The sequence below is a fragment of the Clinocottus analis genome, unplaced genomic scaffold (assembly GCF_023055335.1).
Source record: "Clinocottus analis isolate CAN_PGR_092001 unplaced genomic scaffold, fCliAna1.0.p SCAF_27, whole genome shotgun sequence".
Lineage (NCBI taxonomy): Eukaryota > Metazoa > Chordata > Actinopteri > Perciformes > Cottidae > Clinocottus > Clinocottus analis.
Genome location: NW_027176009.1, coordinates 194,307 through 211,158, shown reverse-complemented (window position 1 = coordinate 211,158; position 16,852 = coordinate 194,307). Strand labels below are relative to the sequence as shown.

Genomic DNA, 16,852 nt, shown 5'->3' with positions numbered 1-16,852 from the left:
TTGAATCCAACAGGTTCAATGTTAAATCACTCAAAGCACACTCCATCAACGCTTCTACTGATAGATGTGTGCCCATGACATTGAATACCCATCTCCAACAGCTCCCATGGCGCCGCGATGTCGAGCTCCGCTGATGGCCGCTGATGTGTGCCCGTTTCGGCCTCATTATCGGGGCAAACAGAAAGGGAGAACAAAGTCGGAGGACACGCTGTTCTTTTCCCATGTGACCTTAGCTCTGTTTCTTTTTTTACACCCGTGAAAGCTTCGGCGTAATAATAGAAAGAGGCTCAGTGTGCCAAAGTCACTATCAACAAATAATTCAATTCTTTTTCTCGAAGGTCCGCGTGTCCGAATCCCGCTGAATCTCGTTGCTGCGAGACCTCCAGGCTTTTGGCTCGGACACTCTGATTAGATCAGCTCTTTGTGCCGTAATCGACCAACTCCTGGCAAACAAGATAGAAAACAGGCTCTCAGCGCGAAAGAATGAGCAGAATGGAACTGCAGCATGACCCCCTCCCCAAAAAAAGCCTTTTATTTTTAGTCCCAGAATAATTCTTCCAGGCTTTTCCTTAGTTGTCACTTTTTATGCCTACTTATTGCTCTGCTACAATTTTCTGAAAGACGCTTGTCCACAGTTTATCACTACAGCCATTAAGAGAACAAGGCAAATACCGACGTTTCAGCTGTAGCACGCTGAGCTCTGGAAGTAAAAGTAAATCTGAGGAAATCAATTACACCGCCCGAGGGAGAATGGGGGTGTAGATGCTGCCGGTAATTTTGTCCCCAAGCAACAGGAGGCGGGTGAATGTGGCCTAGATCTGTTGGGAGCTTCTTCTTCTTTTCTTTTTTTTTTTGGAATACTCCCAGTGTGACAATTGCACAGCTTAGTGCTGCTGAATATTAGTATTCGCTTGTTATTGCCGCGGCCGGCCCCCGCATCTATTTTTGGCGGAGCGACGACGCGGTGGCATTCGTTTTTCCCTTGGTGCTAAATAGAGAGGCGCGGCGAGGTGCTCTGTCTCTGTGTTTTAACTGTGCGTATCTGTAGCATGTGTATACATATATATTTCTGAACACACACACAGCATGTGTCTTTGCTGCATATACAGTTTCTGTCCGCTTACCTCCATCTCTCGCTGTCGCACAGTGGAGCTGTCTGTTTATCTGCTCTCAGATCTGCCTCAGAGGTTGATGACCTGCCCCATGTGGTGCCGCGGGTGAAAAAAAAAGTCCCGGTTCGGATCAATTATGCATCGAGAATTAAGTATCAAAGCCAGTCTTTGTCTCCCACTCATATTCCCCGTCCTCTCCATCACAAACAACTTTCTTTCTTGGCACTTTGTGTCCTCGCTAGGATTAAATGTGCATGAGTGAGAATGCAGGAAAAGGTCTCTGCAGTGTGGGGCTTGACTGCAGACGAACCGCTGGTGGTGGATCAGACGTTACGGTGGAATCTCCTGTGTGTTACCTTGAGGAGAATGTGACGGCAGTTTTTGAATCCCACATTGCAAAGTGATGCATCCGATCTACGTGGGAATTGTGTGAACAGCATTATCTTGCGCTCGTTCTAGTGCTCTTCTGAGGAAAGTTGTCACAGTACTTCAAACCTGTCTTTTGTCTTTCTATGCTATTGATACAGATACTTACTTTGCTAAATACTTGTGTAAGATTATTATTTGCACTCATTCACACACAAACAGAGAATGACTCTGGGCTCGTTTTTTTTTCCTCCGGCCACACTGGCTGATGAAAAAGCCCCCTGCTCCCATATGTTGATCGAGGGGGAATGAGGCCAGGGTTGCCATGGCGATGCTTGTAACCTAGTCCGTCTCTCGAGGGTCTGAGGATCGTTCTGCATTGTCCTCCAGAGAAGAGACGGAGTCCCCCCCCCCCCCAAAAAAAAGAGGCCGAACTTGAGAGCCAGTCACAGCTCGGCCTGTGATTTACAAACGAGAGACGGTAAACACGGCGTGTGAAAAGCATAAACCGCTGGGACTTCAAAATGACACAAATCGAAGAAGCCGATGACGGAGATCTCATTGGAATCTGTGAAAATGTGGCCCAGCTGTACAATCAAACATACAAAAACTAAATCCAACTCAAAATCATATGCGGTCAACAAAAGATTCAGAAGCCTTACGTATGCAGGATGACTTTAGTTGTAATCCTCTTCTTTTTTTTTTGCGCCACCAAAGGTGATGCTCACCAGAAATTGCAGTCCACTTTAATGGCCCCTGCTGCGGCGCGTGGGCCCCCAGGTGCAGACAAATCCCTCGTCCAATCAGAATTGCCGCACCGCCCTCGGTTTAGTTCACACCTCACCCCGCCTGCTCTTTTCTCGCCTTAATTCTGCCTCTATCTCACATGTCGCCACGTCAAGATGGATATGAGGTTTTTTTTTCCTTCCACTCGCCACTTGAGCAGATGGCGGAGGTGTGAGCATGCGGGAAAACACGGCTCCCCAACAGCTGTTTGTAGCCGATCAGCGTTTTGCTTTTCCGGTGTGTCGACTCTTCGGCGACCTCGCCAGACACCGAAGTGCTTAATTGGAGCTCTCGTCTCGCGGTTTTCTCTCGGGAACAACGGAGATATAACTATTGCATTATGCGGCGACTATAAGAATAATGAGCTTTTATGCTAGTGTTTTTTTTATCCACTTAACATTCAAGTAAAGACGAGGCCAAGACTGGAGACAGGCTGAAGGTGGAGCTTGAAAGTAAACTGTCACACAGGAGATTTCTCTCTCTTTTTTTGTGTGCATTGTGCTTTTGCTTCATTAGATATTCTAGAAAAGAGCAATCCTGGGAGAAGATTTCCAAAAGCATTTCATCTTTCAAAGCGAACGCCACAGCGATTGTGTGTTGTTTGAACAGCAGCGCATCGTCATCAAAGACGGATCGTCGTCACACCGTTTCTTGGCACTGTCCTTTTTTGGAATCCACGGTGATTGCGGTCATCAAAGTTTCCAACTAACCAATCTCCAAAACCCGTCACCTCTCCGCCTGACAGACACGACTCACACGAGATGCGAGACAATGTTTACAAACTCATTTTAAACCAGTAAAAAGTGAACTGCCGATCACACCACGGCTGGTTGTTCCCAGATTGCATCGTCAGCATTACGAGTAACACCTGTGCTTTTTCTAAACTATTGCAAAATGTCTGCAGATCAAAGAAAAGAAAAGAAAACATGGTGTATTGTTCATGCTGGCTCCGTGGAAAGTCCAACTGGGACCTTTGATGGAACCGAGAGGTCGTTACCAACGGTTGCTTCACCTGTGCTTCTCCGGTCACCTCAGCAGACCTGTTACTGCCCGCGCTGCGTTGGTGTATATAGACTGCACTTTAACGTGCCCTTCCTTGACTTGCTCATTAGTTTTGTTGCAACCCGGTTCCACCCAGCCTCAACCTGCCCGGAGGTCTAATTAGGGAGGGTAATTGGGAACACCTGTGTGGGTGCACAGGGCTTTTTAAACAAGTCTGCGGTGCCAAGGACATGGTGTGACAGTTGTTGGAGAGAAATACAAGGAAGGGTGGTTTCTATTACTGTAAATACAAGCTTTTATAGAAAACAGGCCGTCATACACAGAGTGGATGCCTGTTAGCCGGACTGAATCATGTTGCTACAAACACAACGATTGTTGCTGTGCACATGTGTTATAGCTTGTAGGTGCATTGCTGCTCCACTGTTCCTACAGCTGAAAATAAAATAAAAAACATGTTATGATCAGGTGGCAACCCGACTGGTTCTAATAAGTGAAGCCAACGCAGAAGTGCTTTAAACTTGCATTGTTTCTGACGGCCAGTAGGGGGTTGCAAAAATAATCCATCACCATTATTCTCACTTGATTTATTACCTCAGTAAGTGAATAAAGAAAAATAACAAACACAAGTTATGACATTAACTTTGTTCAAAAAAGAATAAAAACTTACAGCTCAAGGCTAACCAGTTCCAACTGAATTAAGTCTGACAAGCAACCTTTTCTGTTCATGCACATAAAAGCCTGACTTCACTTGCAGCTTTGGTCCTCTCAGGCACAGAAAAAATAAATAAATCCATTACAGGAAAATGAGATTTGAGTCTTTTCATAATATGTCTCAACAAAAAAGATAAATGTTTGCACATGTCTGCAAAATGTGTGTAATAAACTCAAAATAAAATAAAGGTTGACTCCGTTCACAACCTATTGGTCAGGTTTTTAGGTTAGTTTTTGATAAGGAGATGCTGCCTGTCCCTGGATACACCAAGTGGATCCCCTCTTCATCATACATTGATCATGTTCTGAAAATCACAAACACAAAACAAAATGCAAGCACAATCGTTAAATTGCACACAGTTTAACTATTCTTCTTCTTGGTTGAATTACATTTTTTTATATTCTAATTAGGTTTGAAAAAAATTCTTACTTATGTGTTTTCTGGCCAGATGTCTGACACCATTTTCTTGTTGCCAGTGTGTTAATGTCCGGTTTTAGGTCCTGGGCTTAGGAAATCCGTAGAACAGCATGGAGGTGGTCATCAGTGATACGAGATCTGTGCTTGTTTTTGTTTAGATTTATTATTGAATTGAAAACATCTGTTCGCACAGGTAGGTGCTCCCAAACATGGACAGAACACGGGCAGCATGTAGTCAAAGCTGTGGCATCAAATCAGGAGGCAGCAGACGGTAAAAGTCATGGATTGCAGCATCCTGGAACTTTGCTCTCAGGCCACTTTTGCTTTGAAGCTCAATTACCTCCATCTGAAGGTGTTGGGGTGCAGTGGAGACGTCAGTGGTGAAAGGATTGGCAAAGATGGCAAACCCAGAGTGCTGTACTCTGAAGTCAAAGAAGCGCCGATCAAACTCATTTATTAACCGGCTCAGTTTGGTAGCCATGTCCGGCGTCAGGCGCAGCATCAAGCCGGTCGCATATTTATTCTCCTTGTGGAGCCACGCGACCGCGCCAGTGTTTCTGAGATTGGACTGTGAGACACGGAGAAAAGTTGATGTCATCTTCATAAATAGAACATCTTTGATGTGACGCGCCAAGTCTTGGCCAATCAGCGTTAAGATGTCTCCTGCGGCCGTTTCTCAACATGCGATCTTCTTTGTACTTGATGAGAAAACTCACAACTGAAAGCTAACGTTTTCTGAATACTACTGTTGTTGAGTCACAAAATTTAATTTTAGGAGGTTTTCAGGCTCATTCTTGGGCAATTTGTTGTTTTCCTTGAAGGCCAGCATTGGTATACTTAGCTCTGTGTTTTGTGTCAAAATGCCGGCATGGATTGTACTCTTTAACAACAGACACTGCCTCATAACACAAAAGACATACCGGTCTTTCTGCTTGAAGCATAAACATGTATTCTCCTTCCCATCTTTCTTGAAACAGCCTTCGATCTGCATCAACTTTTCTCTTCTTGGACATTTTGGGATCATCATTTGTATTTCTCAATTCCACTTGCTCGCATTGATGTGGACACACTGAATTTGTGTATCTTGCATTTAACACTGGACACACTTGTTCGCATTGCTGTAGAGAGACTGCGCTCCAGTAGCGGGATGCCGTCACTTTGCGGAAAACATAATAGGCATCCATTGTGGGGAAATGTAGTTTTTGGTCAAAGCAGGCTTTCGACCTATTTATTTTTAGACAATCAGACCTTAAGGCAAAGCTCTCGCGGGCCGCCTGAAATGACTTGGTGGGCCACATTTGGCCTGCGGGCCTTGAGTTTGACATATATGCTTTAGGACATGGCAACCTTGTGATTGACAGGTCACTACTCGACTGTGTTTTCGTTATTAGAACTTTAACCTTTTTAAAGTTTGCGGACGTTAATCATGATATTTTTGGTTGCCGTAAAAAATGCCGTATTCAGCGTTCAATTGTTCAAGACAACCCTAATTTTTCAAAATGCCGAGACAAAGATTAAATTCAAACTGTTGCTCTATTTTCTAAAGTCACAGTCATGCATCTTTTATTCATCGGCGTCATTCTTTTATTCTCATGTTTATCCTTGAAGTCTCTCTGTGCCACCCCTGCTGAGTCCGACGCAGTGTGCGGGGCGACGCAATCATTTAGTTTATTCAGCAGACATCAGCATGACACCGTTTGACATCTCAAATATTTTTCCTGACTCCAATCTGTGTTGACTGATTAGCATTTAAACTTTCCTCCTCTTTTCAGACAGATGAAATCCCCCTCGACGATAACATTTTACGATTCACCTTTTTTTCCAGCCCACCATTTAATTCAATTCACTCTGTCTGGGCCTCCCTCTAAATCTATTTCCCTATGTCTCTGTTTGATCGTCTCCTAGTTTATTAAAGAAGTACATTTTCTTTGTACAGCGTATTGTCTCAATATACTGCAGGGAAAGGGCAAAGTCCAAGAGACGGTTATTCTTTGAGCTCACATTTTGTAGACATCTGTCGTCAAGTCTTGTGAAAGCTGTTCTTTACACGAGAGATCATTGGCTTCTGTGAAGGAGAGTTTTGCATTATCTTCCCTTGTGCAATAAGAGAAGCTTTTGCCACTCATACAGTATATCTGATGCCTGATATTGACTTGGCAAGCAGAGTAAAGGCAAATGGGAAACACTACTCTATTGCAGCCTTGATTCATTTAGTGTGGTTTGTAGGAAACGTGTGTTCTTATTCTTATTTAATATCGTTCCGAAGACGCTGGGGTGTATTTCGGAGTCTGCCCGTGAAGGATGTTCTCAAAAATGTATTCCATGTCCACTAAAGCGATCGCTTGTCTCCTCCCCCCCTCTCTTTCTGCAGGGACCCAGCTCATTAGAGGATCCTTCCAGCCCCAGTTCAGCCGGCACGCAGCAGCCTCGAGATCGACACAGTTTTGTCCACGAACACTTCCAGGCTCAGTACAGGTGAGCAACGTGGACACGTGCAGGGCGCTCAGAGATAACCGACGTGGTTGTTTTTTTTCTAACTTAGCGGATCGATGATCTCAAATCCAATCCTTTCCAGTCACTCTAACTCTAACTCTTTGTACAAAATTAAAAAAAACATTTCAAGGGGTTTCTTCCTGATAGAATAAGTTTAACCTAAAAAAAAAAATCTGTCAAACTCTTAAAACTCAAACTAAATTTTCCATCTCAAGTCGGATCTGATCAAATATGCAGCAGGCTTTCCACCAGGCACTTTATCTGATGTCCTGAGGTTGTGCTTAAATAAACAGAGTGCCGTACATCCCATTAAAGAGGAAAGGTATTCAGCACCTGTGGGTAGTAGCTTGAGAAAATAGGTCAGACAGACTTGTGTTTGTGGGATTTGTCTTTAGCGGTGCCTTCTGGCTCTCTTGCCTTCATCCACAGAGTCAAAAATCAAGGTTTTCTGTTTTAATAGCAACTTCCGCTCCGGAACCTCCACTCAAGACCTTTCAGTAACGTTTTCAGCACACTTGGCGGTGCAGAGTCACCTCTTACCTTCCGATCCACTGGATTACAGAACAATAACAATTGTATACAAGCTAGTAAATAAGGAGAAATCAGCAGACTTTAATGTTATGGTAATAGCAGTAAGAGAAACATATTCTCTGTCCTTGCAAACTTTTGTAATGAACTTCAACTCAGTGTTTCTAGCTAATAGGTGCAGTGTGGCTAAACAGGTCGCTGATGTCTGATCTTTGGAAGGTGGAAATACTGTCCTGGATAAGTACCAGCAGGAGATCAAGGGAGCTGGATGAATTATTCAGCTGTTGACAGATTTATGATGATTGGTTTCGCCAACTCGTCGGGGCTGATGAAGCTTGTCGAATGTCTCCCTGGTTGCTCATCTCTGTGGGAAATGAATGGACTTTTGCCGAATTTGGCCACCCATTTAGAGTTTGCAATGAACTGAAGTTCGACAAGCAAAGGCTTATTTGTGTATGGGTTGAGGGAAAGATTGCATCCCGAACCGAAACAGACACAACTTTCGAACGAGCACGGACAACTAAGTGAGTCCTGTGCTTCTCAAAGCCGTTACCCCCCACATAGGAATTACACAAATATAGTCAAACGTGATCACGACGCTTGCAGTTGGAACACCCGGAATAGACCTCTCACGTTTGGTCTGACACGCGCAGTTGAGCCGCAGCCAATCAATGACGAGGTCAACTTCTGACACTCATACTCGTATTGACCATATTGGCCGTATTGACTGTATAGCGGGGTTAGCTGTTCATTTGTGGGACCATCCTATTCCCTCATCAACCGATGATGGATTGTATGCTTAGATGCCGACTGTATCTCCACGGACCCTCGTATCCCATGATGCTGTCCGGCTGACAAATTGAAAACAGCTCACGCTGCATCAATTTGCTGATTCGGTGGGAGAGACCAAAGGGATGAAGATGTTTGTTATTTTTTCTCCGTCTCTTCTTTATTCTTTGTCACACTATTCACACTCATTTGAGCAACACCACTCCCATGTGGTCTACATTATTTTCACATTTACCCAGAAATGATTGAAAATAACAAATATTTGTAGCCATTACCCTGTTAAATAGCCTGTGAATCACTTATACTAATAAGTGATTATGCTAATTGTTAATCCTTAACAATGCTGCTTGAGACTTAAGTCTATGAAATACTTTTTAATAGTGCTTTTATTATGGTGATCCTTTTAGCATGTATTTTTATGAGGTGTATGTATGTGTTTGTTATGGGATGTGTGCAATACGGTAATTGTCGTTTGGCTGGGGATGTATTGTGTGTTTTCATGTAACTCAAGGCATTCGTGACGCACCGCAGAGAGTCCAAGACAAATTTCCTCGAGTGGGACAATAAAGTTTATTGTATTGTATTGTGTAGCTAGTGCTAACAACTAATGCTAACAATGCATACACACTCACTAGCCTTTCACTGAAACTCAAATGAACAAATATGTATTTTGACACTACTTAGTGACTAATTAGACAGTCACTTGACAAGACTCCTACCTCAAGATAATCATAACAATAGTCAGCATGCTAGTGATTAGCTGCAATTAGTGCTGGCGGTCAGAGAAAGTGAGTTACAGGCTAATTGAAAGGATAACGCCTATCATTAACAGTAATCTAAAATCTGTTTCTCGCCATCTGAATGTCAAAGTAACGTAGACCAAGCAGTTCATGCAGTGTTTTTTTTCATATATTGTCTCAAGCGTAGCATTAGAGCTTTAAAGATGGTTTAAATCTAAAGTTGGTCCGAAAAAAATGGCCGATGCTACTTGAGTCGTGACCCTCAACCTAGCATCCAATCACAATCTACGATTAACCCCACCAAAATTCAACAGTTAAATCAATCAAATCCGGTTAGTGGGATTAAACGTTTGAAGTTAAACCCCGCCCCTTTCAGTAGCCTTTAGCCAGGTGTCACTTCCTCTGCTGACAATTAAAACCTGGATTACGTCAGTGTTTGCTCCACACAAAGCCCTAAGACTAATTATTTATAGTATATATATATATTGCCAAGTGGTCCATACAATACATAGACAATCCTTTTCATCTTCAGTATTAAAAAAAAACTGCCAGAAATTCCCCATCATGGTTTTATAATTGTTGGATTAAAATATAGTAAAAGTGCTGACAATAAGTGAGACACATGTACACACACACACACACACACACACACACACACACACACACACACACACACACACACAACCCTCATCTATAAGTAGTCTGAGTCTTTAATGCAGAAGCATCTTATTTTGCCAGTTATGTTTCTCCCGGTGTGTCCATGAGTCATTACTGGTTGTGACATCCTCGCTTACACGGTTACTGTGTAACTGCACACTGCACATGTGTGACTGTGGGATATACCTGAGGGGATTTTGAGAAAGATGTTTATAAATAAAGGGAGAAAAAAAGAAGCAGAAGAGGTTGTTTTTTAACTGCAAGGTCCCTGCGGGTTTTGAGAACAGTTACGACAGACAGAACAGACGTTTCTCATCTCTCTTACTTCCCAAAGAGTTTATGTAAATACAGTATTGTAAAGGGTAGTGTAATCAATTGTTGCTTAATCTGACGATTATTTTTTAGCTACTTCTTTTCTCCCTGGTTTTTCAGTTTATAAATTCTCTGAAAATATTCTAAAATGAAAGTTTGCCTTTTTAAAATTCAAAGATATTCCATTTACTATATCACTACATTATTGGTAAGCCACATGAACAGTGATACTTGATCATTAGTTTCTGAAAGGCTTTACTCATCTCTTCAAGCATTATTTGAAGCATTATTTAATAACCTGCCTTAGTATGGCAGACAGAAGACTAGACTCTTCTACATCTGGTACGTTTACATCCCAGAACAATGATGTCAATGAATGTGTCACTTCATAACTATAAATTCATAAATGCAGCGCTCATCAAGCTCACCACCCAATCTCCATTTACTCACATAACCATTTCTGTTTTCTTCATATCATCGTAGAAAAAGAAGGAAAAAAAAGTGTTTTTCATCACTTTCCCAGTCCAGGGCCTTAATGAACGCTGGCTGCTGCGCGACAAAACACATCACCAACACAAGTTCCGCTCTAATTGAAACAGCCGAGTGTTGATTTGTTCTCTAACTCTGCGGCAGCACCGTCCCCCGATGACTCGCTCTCATTTAATAAATAATGGTTTTTGAATTTGTTTTCCATCAGACCGTCTTCAGTGTAAATATGCCTTTCATATGCATTTGTATTCTCGCCGCATTAGCGAGTTTCAGTCTGCCGAGTCGGGGGACCGTCGTGTGCTCTCCTCCTCTTTACTTTGTGTAATCACCGGGGGATCGGAGTCACTCCATCTCTAAATGCACTCCGACAAAAGAGCAATCACTCCCTCTCAATTTCTCAGAGACTTATTTTTGTTTTCTTTGTCTCTCGTCTGTCTCCATCTCCATCTCTCTTTTACGCTGGCCTTTCCTCCTCCTCTCTCTGCCTCCATCACTTGGTTGATCTCTCTTTCTTCATCGCTTCTTCCTTCCTGATTCTTTTTATATCTCACAGAAATGCTCCTCAGAGGCATCCAGTGGAGTTGTCTGATCTGAATAAATGTTTGCGATTAGAGGCCGGGGCTGTCTTGTGGTTTGGGCTGCCGGTGTGGGAGTCGGCACTCAAGTCGCTATGTTGCGCCGCCGCGTTTGAATGAGCCTTTGTCAAAAGCCTTCCTCGCTCGCTCGCTTCCTCCCTCCCTCCCTTCTTCCCTCCTCTGTCTGTCGCTCTCAGTTTGTGGCATCTATTTTTAATGGCCTGGGAGACGTGCGGAAAGCCCCGGCCTCCATCTCCGTCTTAACAAACAAGATAGCTGATGATGGTTACTTTAGTTTTTTTCTTCTAAATATCACAGTGGCTTTTATTTGGATGCATATTCGATGTGAAAGCGTTTGGGATATTACACAGTTTGTGTAATAAACGTGTCGAAGGCAAACAAGAGTTTCTATGATTTCCAGGTTTATAAAGCTACGGAACCAAAGCCAGCTGAAAGACACATAGACGTACATTGTTTTTCCTCAGTCCCTGACTAGTGATATGTTGACGATTGATGAACTACTGTGCCGTGATTGTGCTATGTGGGGGGATATCTGTCCAGCATGAGACACTCTCTGCACCAATCATATACTTTTTTTCACGGCAGATCCTTTGAAGACTCAACGCTTCACAGGAGAGTGCAAACTTTCTCTCATCTTCAAAGATGGTCCGCAGGGGCTCCACTTTTCCCACTCAGGTTGGGAGGTGCTCGCGTTGACCCCTCCGTTTGGTCGCTCCGTCAGCGGCGCACAGCAGCTGAGCGGCCGGACCCAAAAGTGTGGTCAGACTTTGTTTGACCTCACTTACTTTGATTTTAACGCTTTTGCCACCAACAGTTCCTCACACACGGCACCACTCACCCACCTTCACCCCCCTGCTGGTGTCACGCAGCTCCCTGCAGTACCAGGCTTTGAAGTGGGTGCTAGCCGGTTAGTGCCGGGCGGTACAAAATGGAAGTGATTCTTTGATCTCTTTTTTTTTCCTTTTTTGTTTTGCAAAGACAAGTCTTCTGCCACCTCACTTACACCTTACAGTTATCCAGTAGTTTACAGTCACCTCACCAGTGAGCACATGTCTGAACCACCAGACCCTGAGATGACCTCAGAACCACAGACCGTAAGGAAGAAGTGGACGTATTCGGCGTGGCCATTGGTTTGTGGACTGGTGTTTCATCAAGCGTCAAGTGTCAAGTTAGGCATTTTTGACTGTCACCGTCCTGTCGGCTTCATGCTTTTTGGCTGTCGCCATCCTTTTTCTTGCAACCAGAAGGGACACGAGAGGTTGGAGTACTACCAAACTCTGAAGAAGACATTTTGCTGCAAATAAACTTTGATGAACTAAAAAAGGGTTAAAGTTGAGAAACAACAGAAAACAGACGATGCCGTGGTAGCGACTTGTCGATCACAATTTACGTCTATACAATCAAAGAGAGAGAGAGAGAGAGAGAGAGAGAGAGAGAGAGAGAGAGAGAGAGAGAGAGAGAGAGAGAGGGAGAGAGAGAGAGCTGTGAACATAGCAGTCAGGCTTCGTAGGTCCTGTCGATATAGGAAAAAGGGTGACCAGGAACTCAACAGTTATTTGTCATTCATAGCGATGGCAGCGTATAAGTTTGTACCCAACAAACCTCAACATCTTGTACACAGAACTATACCACTGCCCAATTGTTTGTCCCACGACGCAAATCACAAGGGACATGGAGCATCGAGCCTACAGCAGAAAGTAACGTTAAAAAATAAAGATCTTGAGACACTTTCAAAGCCTGACACACTTGCAAAGTGTTGTTGATGGACACTCAAAATGGTCGCTGACTCTGCTTACATCCTAATTGGCTTCTCTCTCTTTTTTTTTTTAGGGCTGCTGTTTTTCATGTATTTTGTGGGGTTTTCTGTTCACTCACTTTGAACACTGTGTCTGTATGAGATAGTTCCAGTGTTTTAACTCAGTGCAGTGGGGTGACAGCTGGCAGACCAGACAAACAACGGATCTGACTGCAGGCAGCCAATACCCAACTCCGTCCTAATCCTTATCTCCATACTTTCATATTTTTGTTTTGATTTGTTCACACAACTAGCATGTCTCTGCTGCTTTCACCGTTGTCGACTTGAAAAGTGATTTGTGTGTGTGTGCCAAGGTGTCTTCTGTTGCTTATTAAAGGGGCTGACAAGAATCCATTCATCAGTTTTAACCAGGAAGGAGGAAACTCACATGTAGGAAGGTTGCATTGAGAACAGGCAATTGCAATATTGTCTTTAAACTTAATAGACTTTGCACAGTTTGATTTGCATGTCAATATTTTTTTTTAACTCTCAATTGAGTCATGAGTATTTCCCAACAGAATTCAAATATTGCTTAGCACACTGCTTAACTGTTCACCAGAGGGAACTCCAATCCCCCCGGAGCAGTTTGCTAATTTTTGTCCAATAAGCACGCAAATCTATTCAAACCTTTTTTATGAGGTGTGTGAAATGTGCCAGTGTCGTAAATTGGCATCACAGCCGGTTTTGAATAGTTTTTATGCAAACTGTTCACAGGGTTTTTCATGTCCTTTATTCCTCACAACCCCCCGGTGTAAAGGCCTTAAGAGGGAGAATTAACACTTCTAACAGTGAAGGTGAGAGAGAAAGTAAGCTTGTATGAGATTTATCACAAGTGTGTGTGTGTGTGTGTGCGTGTGTGTGTGTGTGTGTGTGTGTGTGTGTGTGTGTGTGTGTGTGTGTGTGTGTCTCAACCGCCCCTTTAGCTGAATTAATTTCCCCTGACAGGGGGTCTCCACTCACACTCTCTGGTAGAGAGAGATGAGTGCCCTCCAATCCACAGCCAGTGACACATGACTGACTGACTGACTGACTGAGTGACAGCCGAACAGAAGAGGGAGAACTCTCTTGATCTCTCGCTCTCTTTCAGTCCCTGGAGGAGCGCTGACCTGTAGACGACCATGGGATAAAGTGCCGCTGTGGCGAGAGGTCACGTTTTATCCAGCTCTTCAGTTACCTTGAGAATCACTGCATCAGAGCCGCAGGGTGTGTGCCGTGTGTAACGTAGGACAAGCCTGAGGCTGACTCATGAACGTGCAGCGATGCTTCGCCCGTAACAATCCAGCCAAGTGTTCTAAATAATAATAAGCACAAAGCTGTGGGAGGGTCAGAAATAATAAAAAGGTATATCTTCACCCACATTTTTCTGGTGCGTACCATCACATGTTTCTCCTTAAAAGATCATGAAGAGCTCTCAGTGTGGGGATGTGATGTTTAGCATCAGCGAGAGAAACTTGATTAAAGGGTCATAACGTTTTTGACCTTTTGTCTTTTTTGGGAATGCGTTCTTTAAAAGAATAAAACTCTCCACCTTAATGAGCCGAATGGTTTCACCAGAAGGTACATCAAGTTTCTTTCTTTTTTGTAGTTGTGTTTACTCCAAGTATAACTCCCCAGCAACAAACGTTCCACCTGAGCTCGGGCCTCCGTCCATCACTGTTAGCGGAGCTGACGTCCGACACCTTAAATAAGGTCAAGACAGCTGTGACTAAACAGTCAGCTTTTTTGTGACAAGAACGTTAAAGTTTGGTCGCTGCTGGGCACAGCGCTGTGCCCAGAATCCTGTCTGAGGCAAATGAAAAGAGGAAAAAAACACTGGAACTGAAAGAAATTGGAGCCGTTACCAACCGTAAGTCTTTAAATCAAAAGTATGGGATCAAAAGTGGCAGCTCAATGTTGTTTTGTTTGTGTGTGTGTGTGTGTGTGTGTGTGTGTGTGTGTGTGTGTGTGTGTGTGTGTGTGTGTGTGTGTAAACTCCCTGCAACTTATATTTATTCACTTATTTATTAAGATTGCCACACAGGTCCTCGCCAAGTTATTGTTAAATTATGAGTTGATCTTTATGAGTTTTAGCCCCCGAAAACAAAATCTGCAGTATATTCACAAAGAATAATCATCACACTTAGCACCCGCAGCTGCATTTACACACTTAACTATTAATACTAAAAGAAACAATTTTAAGTTGGAGTAAAGTTTTATTTCTTTTTGGTAGGCTGGCAAATAAATTATATTTCAAGCAAACCCTGCAACTCTGACATCAGCTCATCGCTGACACTGTAACTAATAGATCACACAACTTTGACACTGTGTGTGTCATACCCCAAGACCCTGACTACATCATTCCCTGCATTGTGCTGCAAAGCTTCTCAATTTAGAATAACGCTGTTTAAAAAAAAGCAAGCTGGCATCGTACGATGTGATGCTGCATAATGTTTAGCGATGCTGCCTGTGCGAGTGTTATTTATTTAGCCCCCAGCAGATCGAAGGGATGCTGAGCAGCTCCCGCTTTCTTTCGTAATGAAATATGAGCGGCTGCTGCTATGTTTGGTTTGTGGTACAGCTCCGGGTGTTAGGTCCGGACTAAAGGATGGAGTTCTTGGTTTGACTTCTGAACCTCGCTATTTCTATCAATAAAACATCAGCCAGAATACATATCGCTTGTTCTCCTCCAGACTACAAACTCTTTTTTTATTTTTGGTTTTCCTGTATGCACATGTGAGAATTTCGACATAAGTAAATGCACAGTTTCTGGGTGTGTGCGTGTGAGCGAATGCTGCCTTTCAGTCCGCTTTTCCCCGGGTACAAACTGGAATCATTAGCGAGCCCGTGACTGGCTTTCACGGCACAATGGTTGCAGCACTGACAGCGAGGTAATGCGCAGTTTGAGCAAACTGATGTATTATTTCTAGCGTATTTGTACATTCGACAAGTTTGCATCTCCACAAACTGGGAAGCAGCTCAACTGGCAGGAATGATCACGAGACACAGGGAGATGAAACGAGCATCTGGAAGCACACAGACACACACACAGGCATAGATGTGATCGCACTTTTAAGCTGTCAGTGTTAAGAGAACATTATGCAGCAACATTGGAATAATTTTCCTTCAAGATCAAGTCAAATAAATAGATATCAACATAGGTATCAAGAAACCGCGTTAATGCTTTTCGGTGCAACACAGAAGTCTCATTAAAGATTAATATTTGGCAACTTATTAGCAATATCCACACTTACTTTTTGTTAAAGTTACTCTTTTTATATAACATTTCTATAAAATAAGTGGAAGTTGCTGCCTGAGTTAAGTTGAAAAGTGAAACCTCCATTCTCTCAACTGGCCAGCAGGGGGCGACTCCTCTGGTTGCAAAAATAAGTCTAATACTGTAGTAAGAATATGAGAAAATGACCCTAATTCGAACTTGATGTACCTCCGTAAACATTGTAAACAGGAGTTTATGGTCTCAATCGCTAGTTTCAAGACTTCTCCATTACAGCAGAATGTTCATTTAGTAAATTAGAGTCCCATTTAGTGGGGAAAAAACATTAAGCAGACTATGGTAGGGCGGGGCTACCTCGTGATTGACAGGTCCCTATTGCAACCAGAGACATACACACCGTCTCTACTTCACTCAGCAGCAGTCCTGACGTGGTCACTTCTGTTCACTGGAAGATAGTCCAAGATGGCGTCAGCCAAAATGCCGAACTCAAGGCTTCAAAACAGCAGTCCACAAATCAATGGGTAATGTGACAATGACTACGTCCATTTCTCATATACAACTTTACTACTAATCGATGTTGACAAAAAGTTTGTTAAAAGCTTATTATCTTCTGAAGTGTAATTGGTTTCCCTTTGATGGAGACACACCTCTTTCAAGTTGCCTAACAAAAAAATTGCCCGACTTAAAAAGGCAATGGTTTGAACCGGTGCTTTAATGTTGGCTTAATGAGTGCAGCGTCAGGCACACACAGCTGCCAAATTGCATTAGATGATCTCACGTGAATAAAAGGATTTTGTTCCGGCACTGTGAGGGGATTATGTGACTGGAGAACAAACTGAACATGGTG

At 43.2% G+C, this 16,852-nt stretch overlaps 1 protein-coding gene across 1 annotated transcript in view; it reads left to right on the top strand.

Annotated features, from left to right (window-relative positions):
- Positions 1 to 16,852, top strand: part of usp43a (ubiquitin specific peptidase 43a) — a 103,756-nt gene that overhangs the window by 31,423 nt on the left and 55,481 nt on the right. Inside the window, exon 3 of the mRNA XM_068592487.1 lies at positions 6,767 to 6,870. Within this exon, the coding sequence (XP_068448588.1) occupies positions 6,767 to 6,870 (104 nt within the window). The remainder of the gene's footprint in view (positions 1 to 6,766; positions 6,871 to 16,852) is intronic.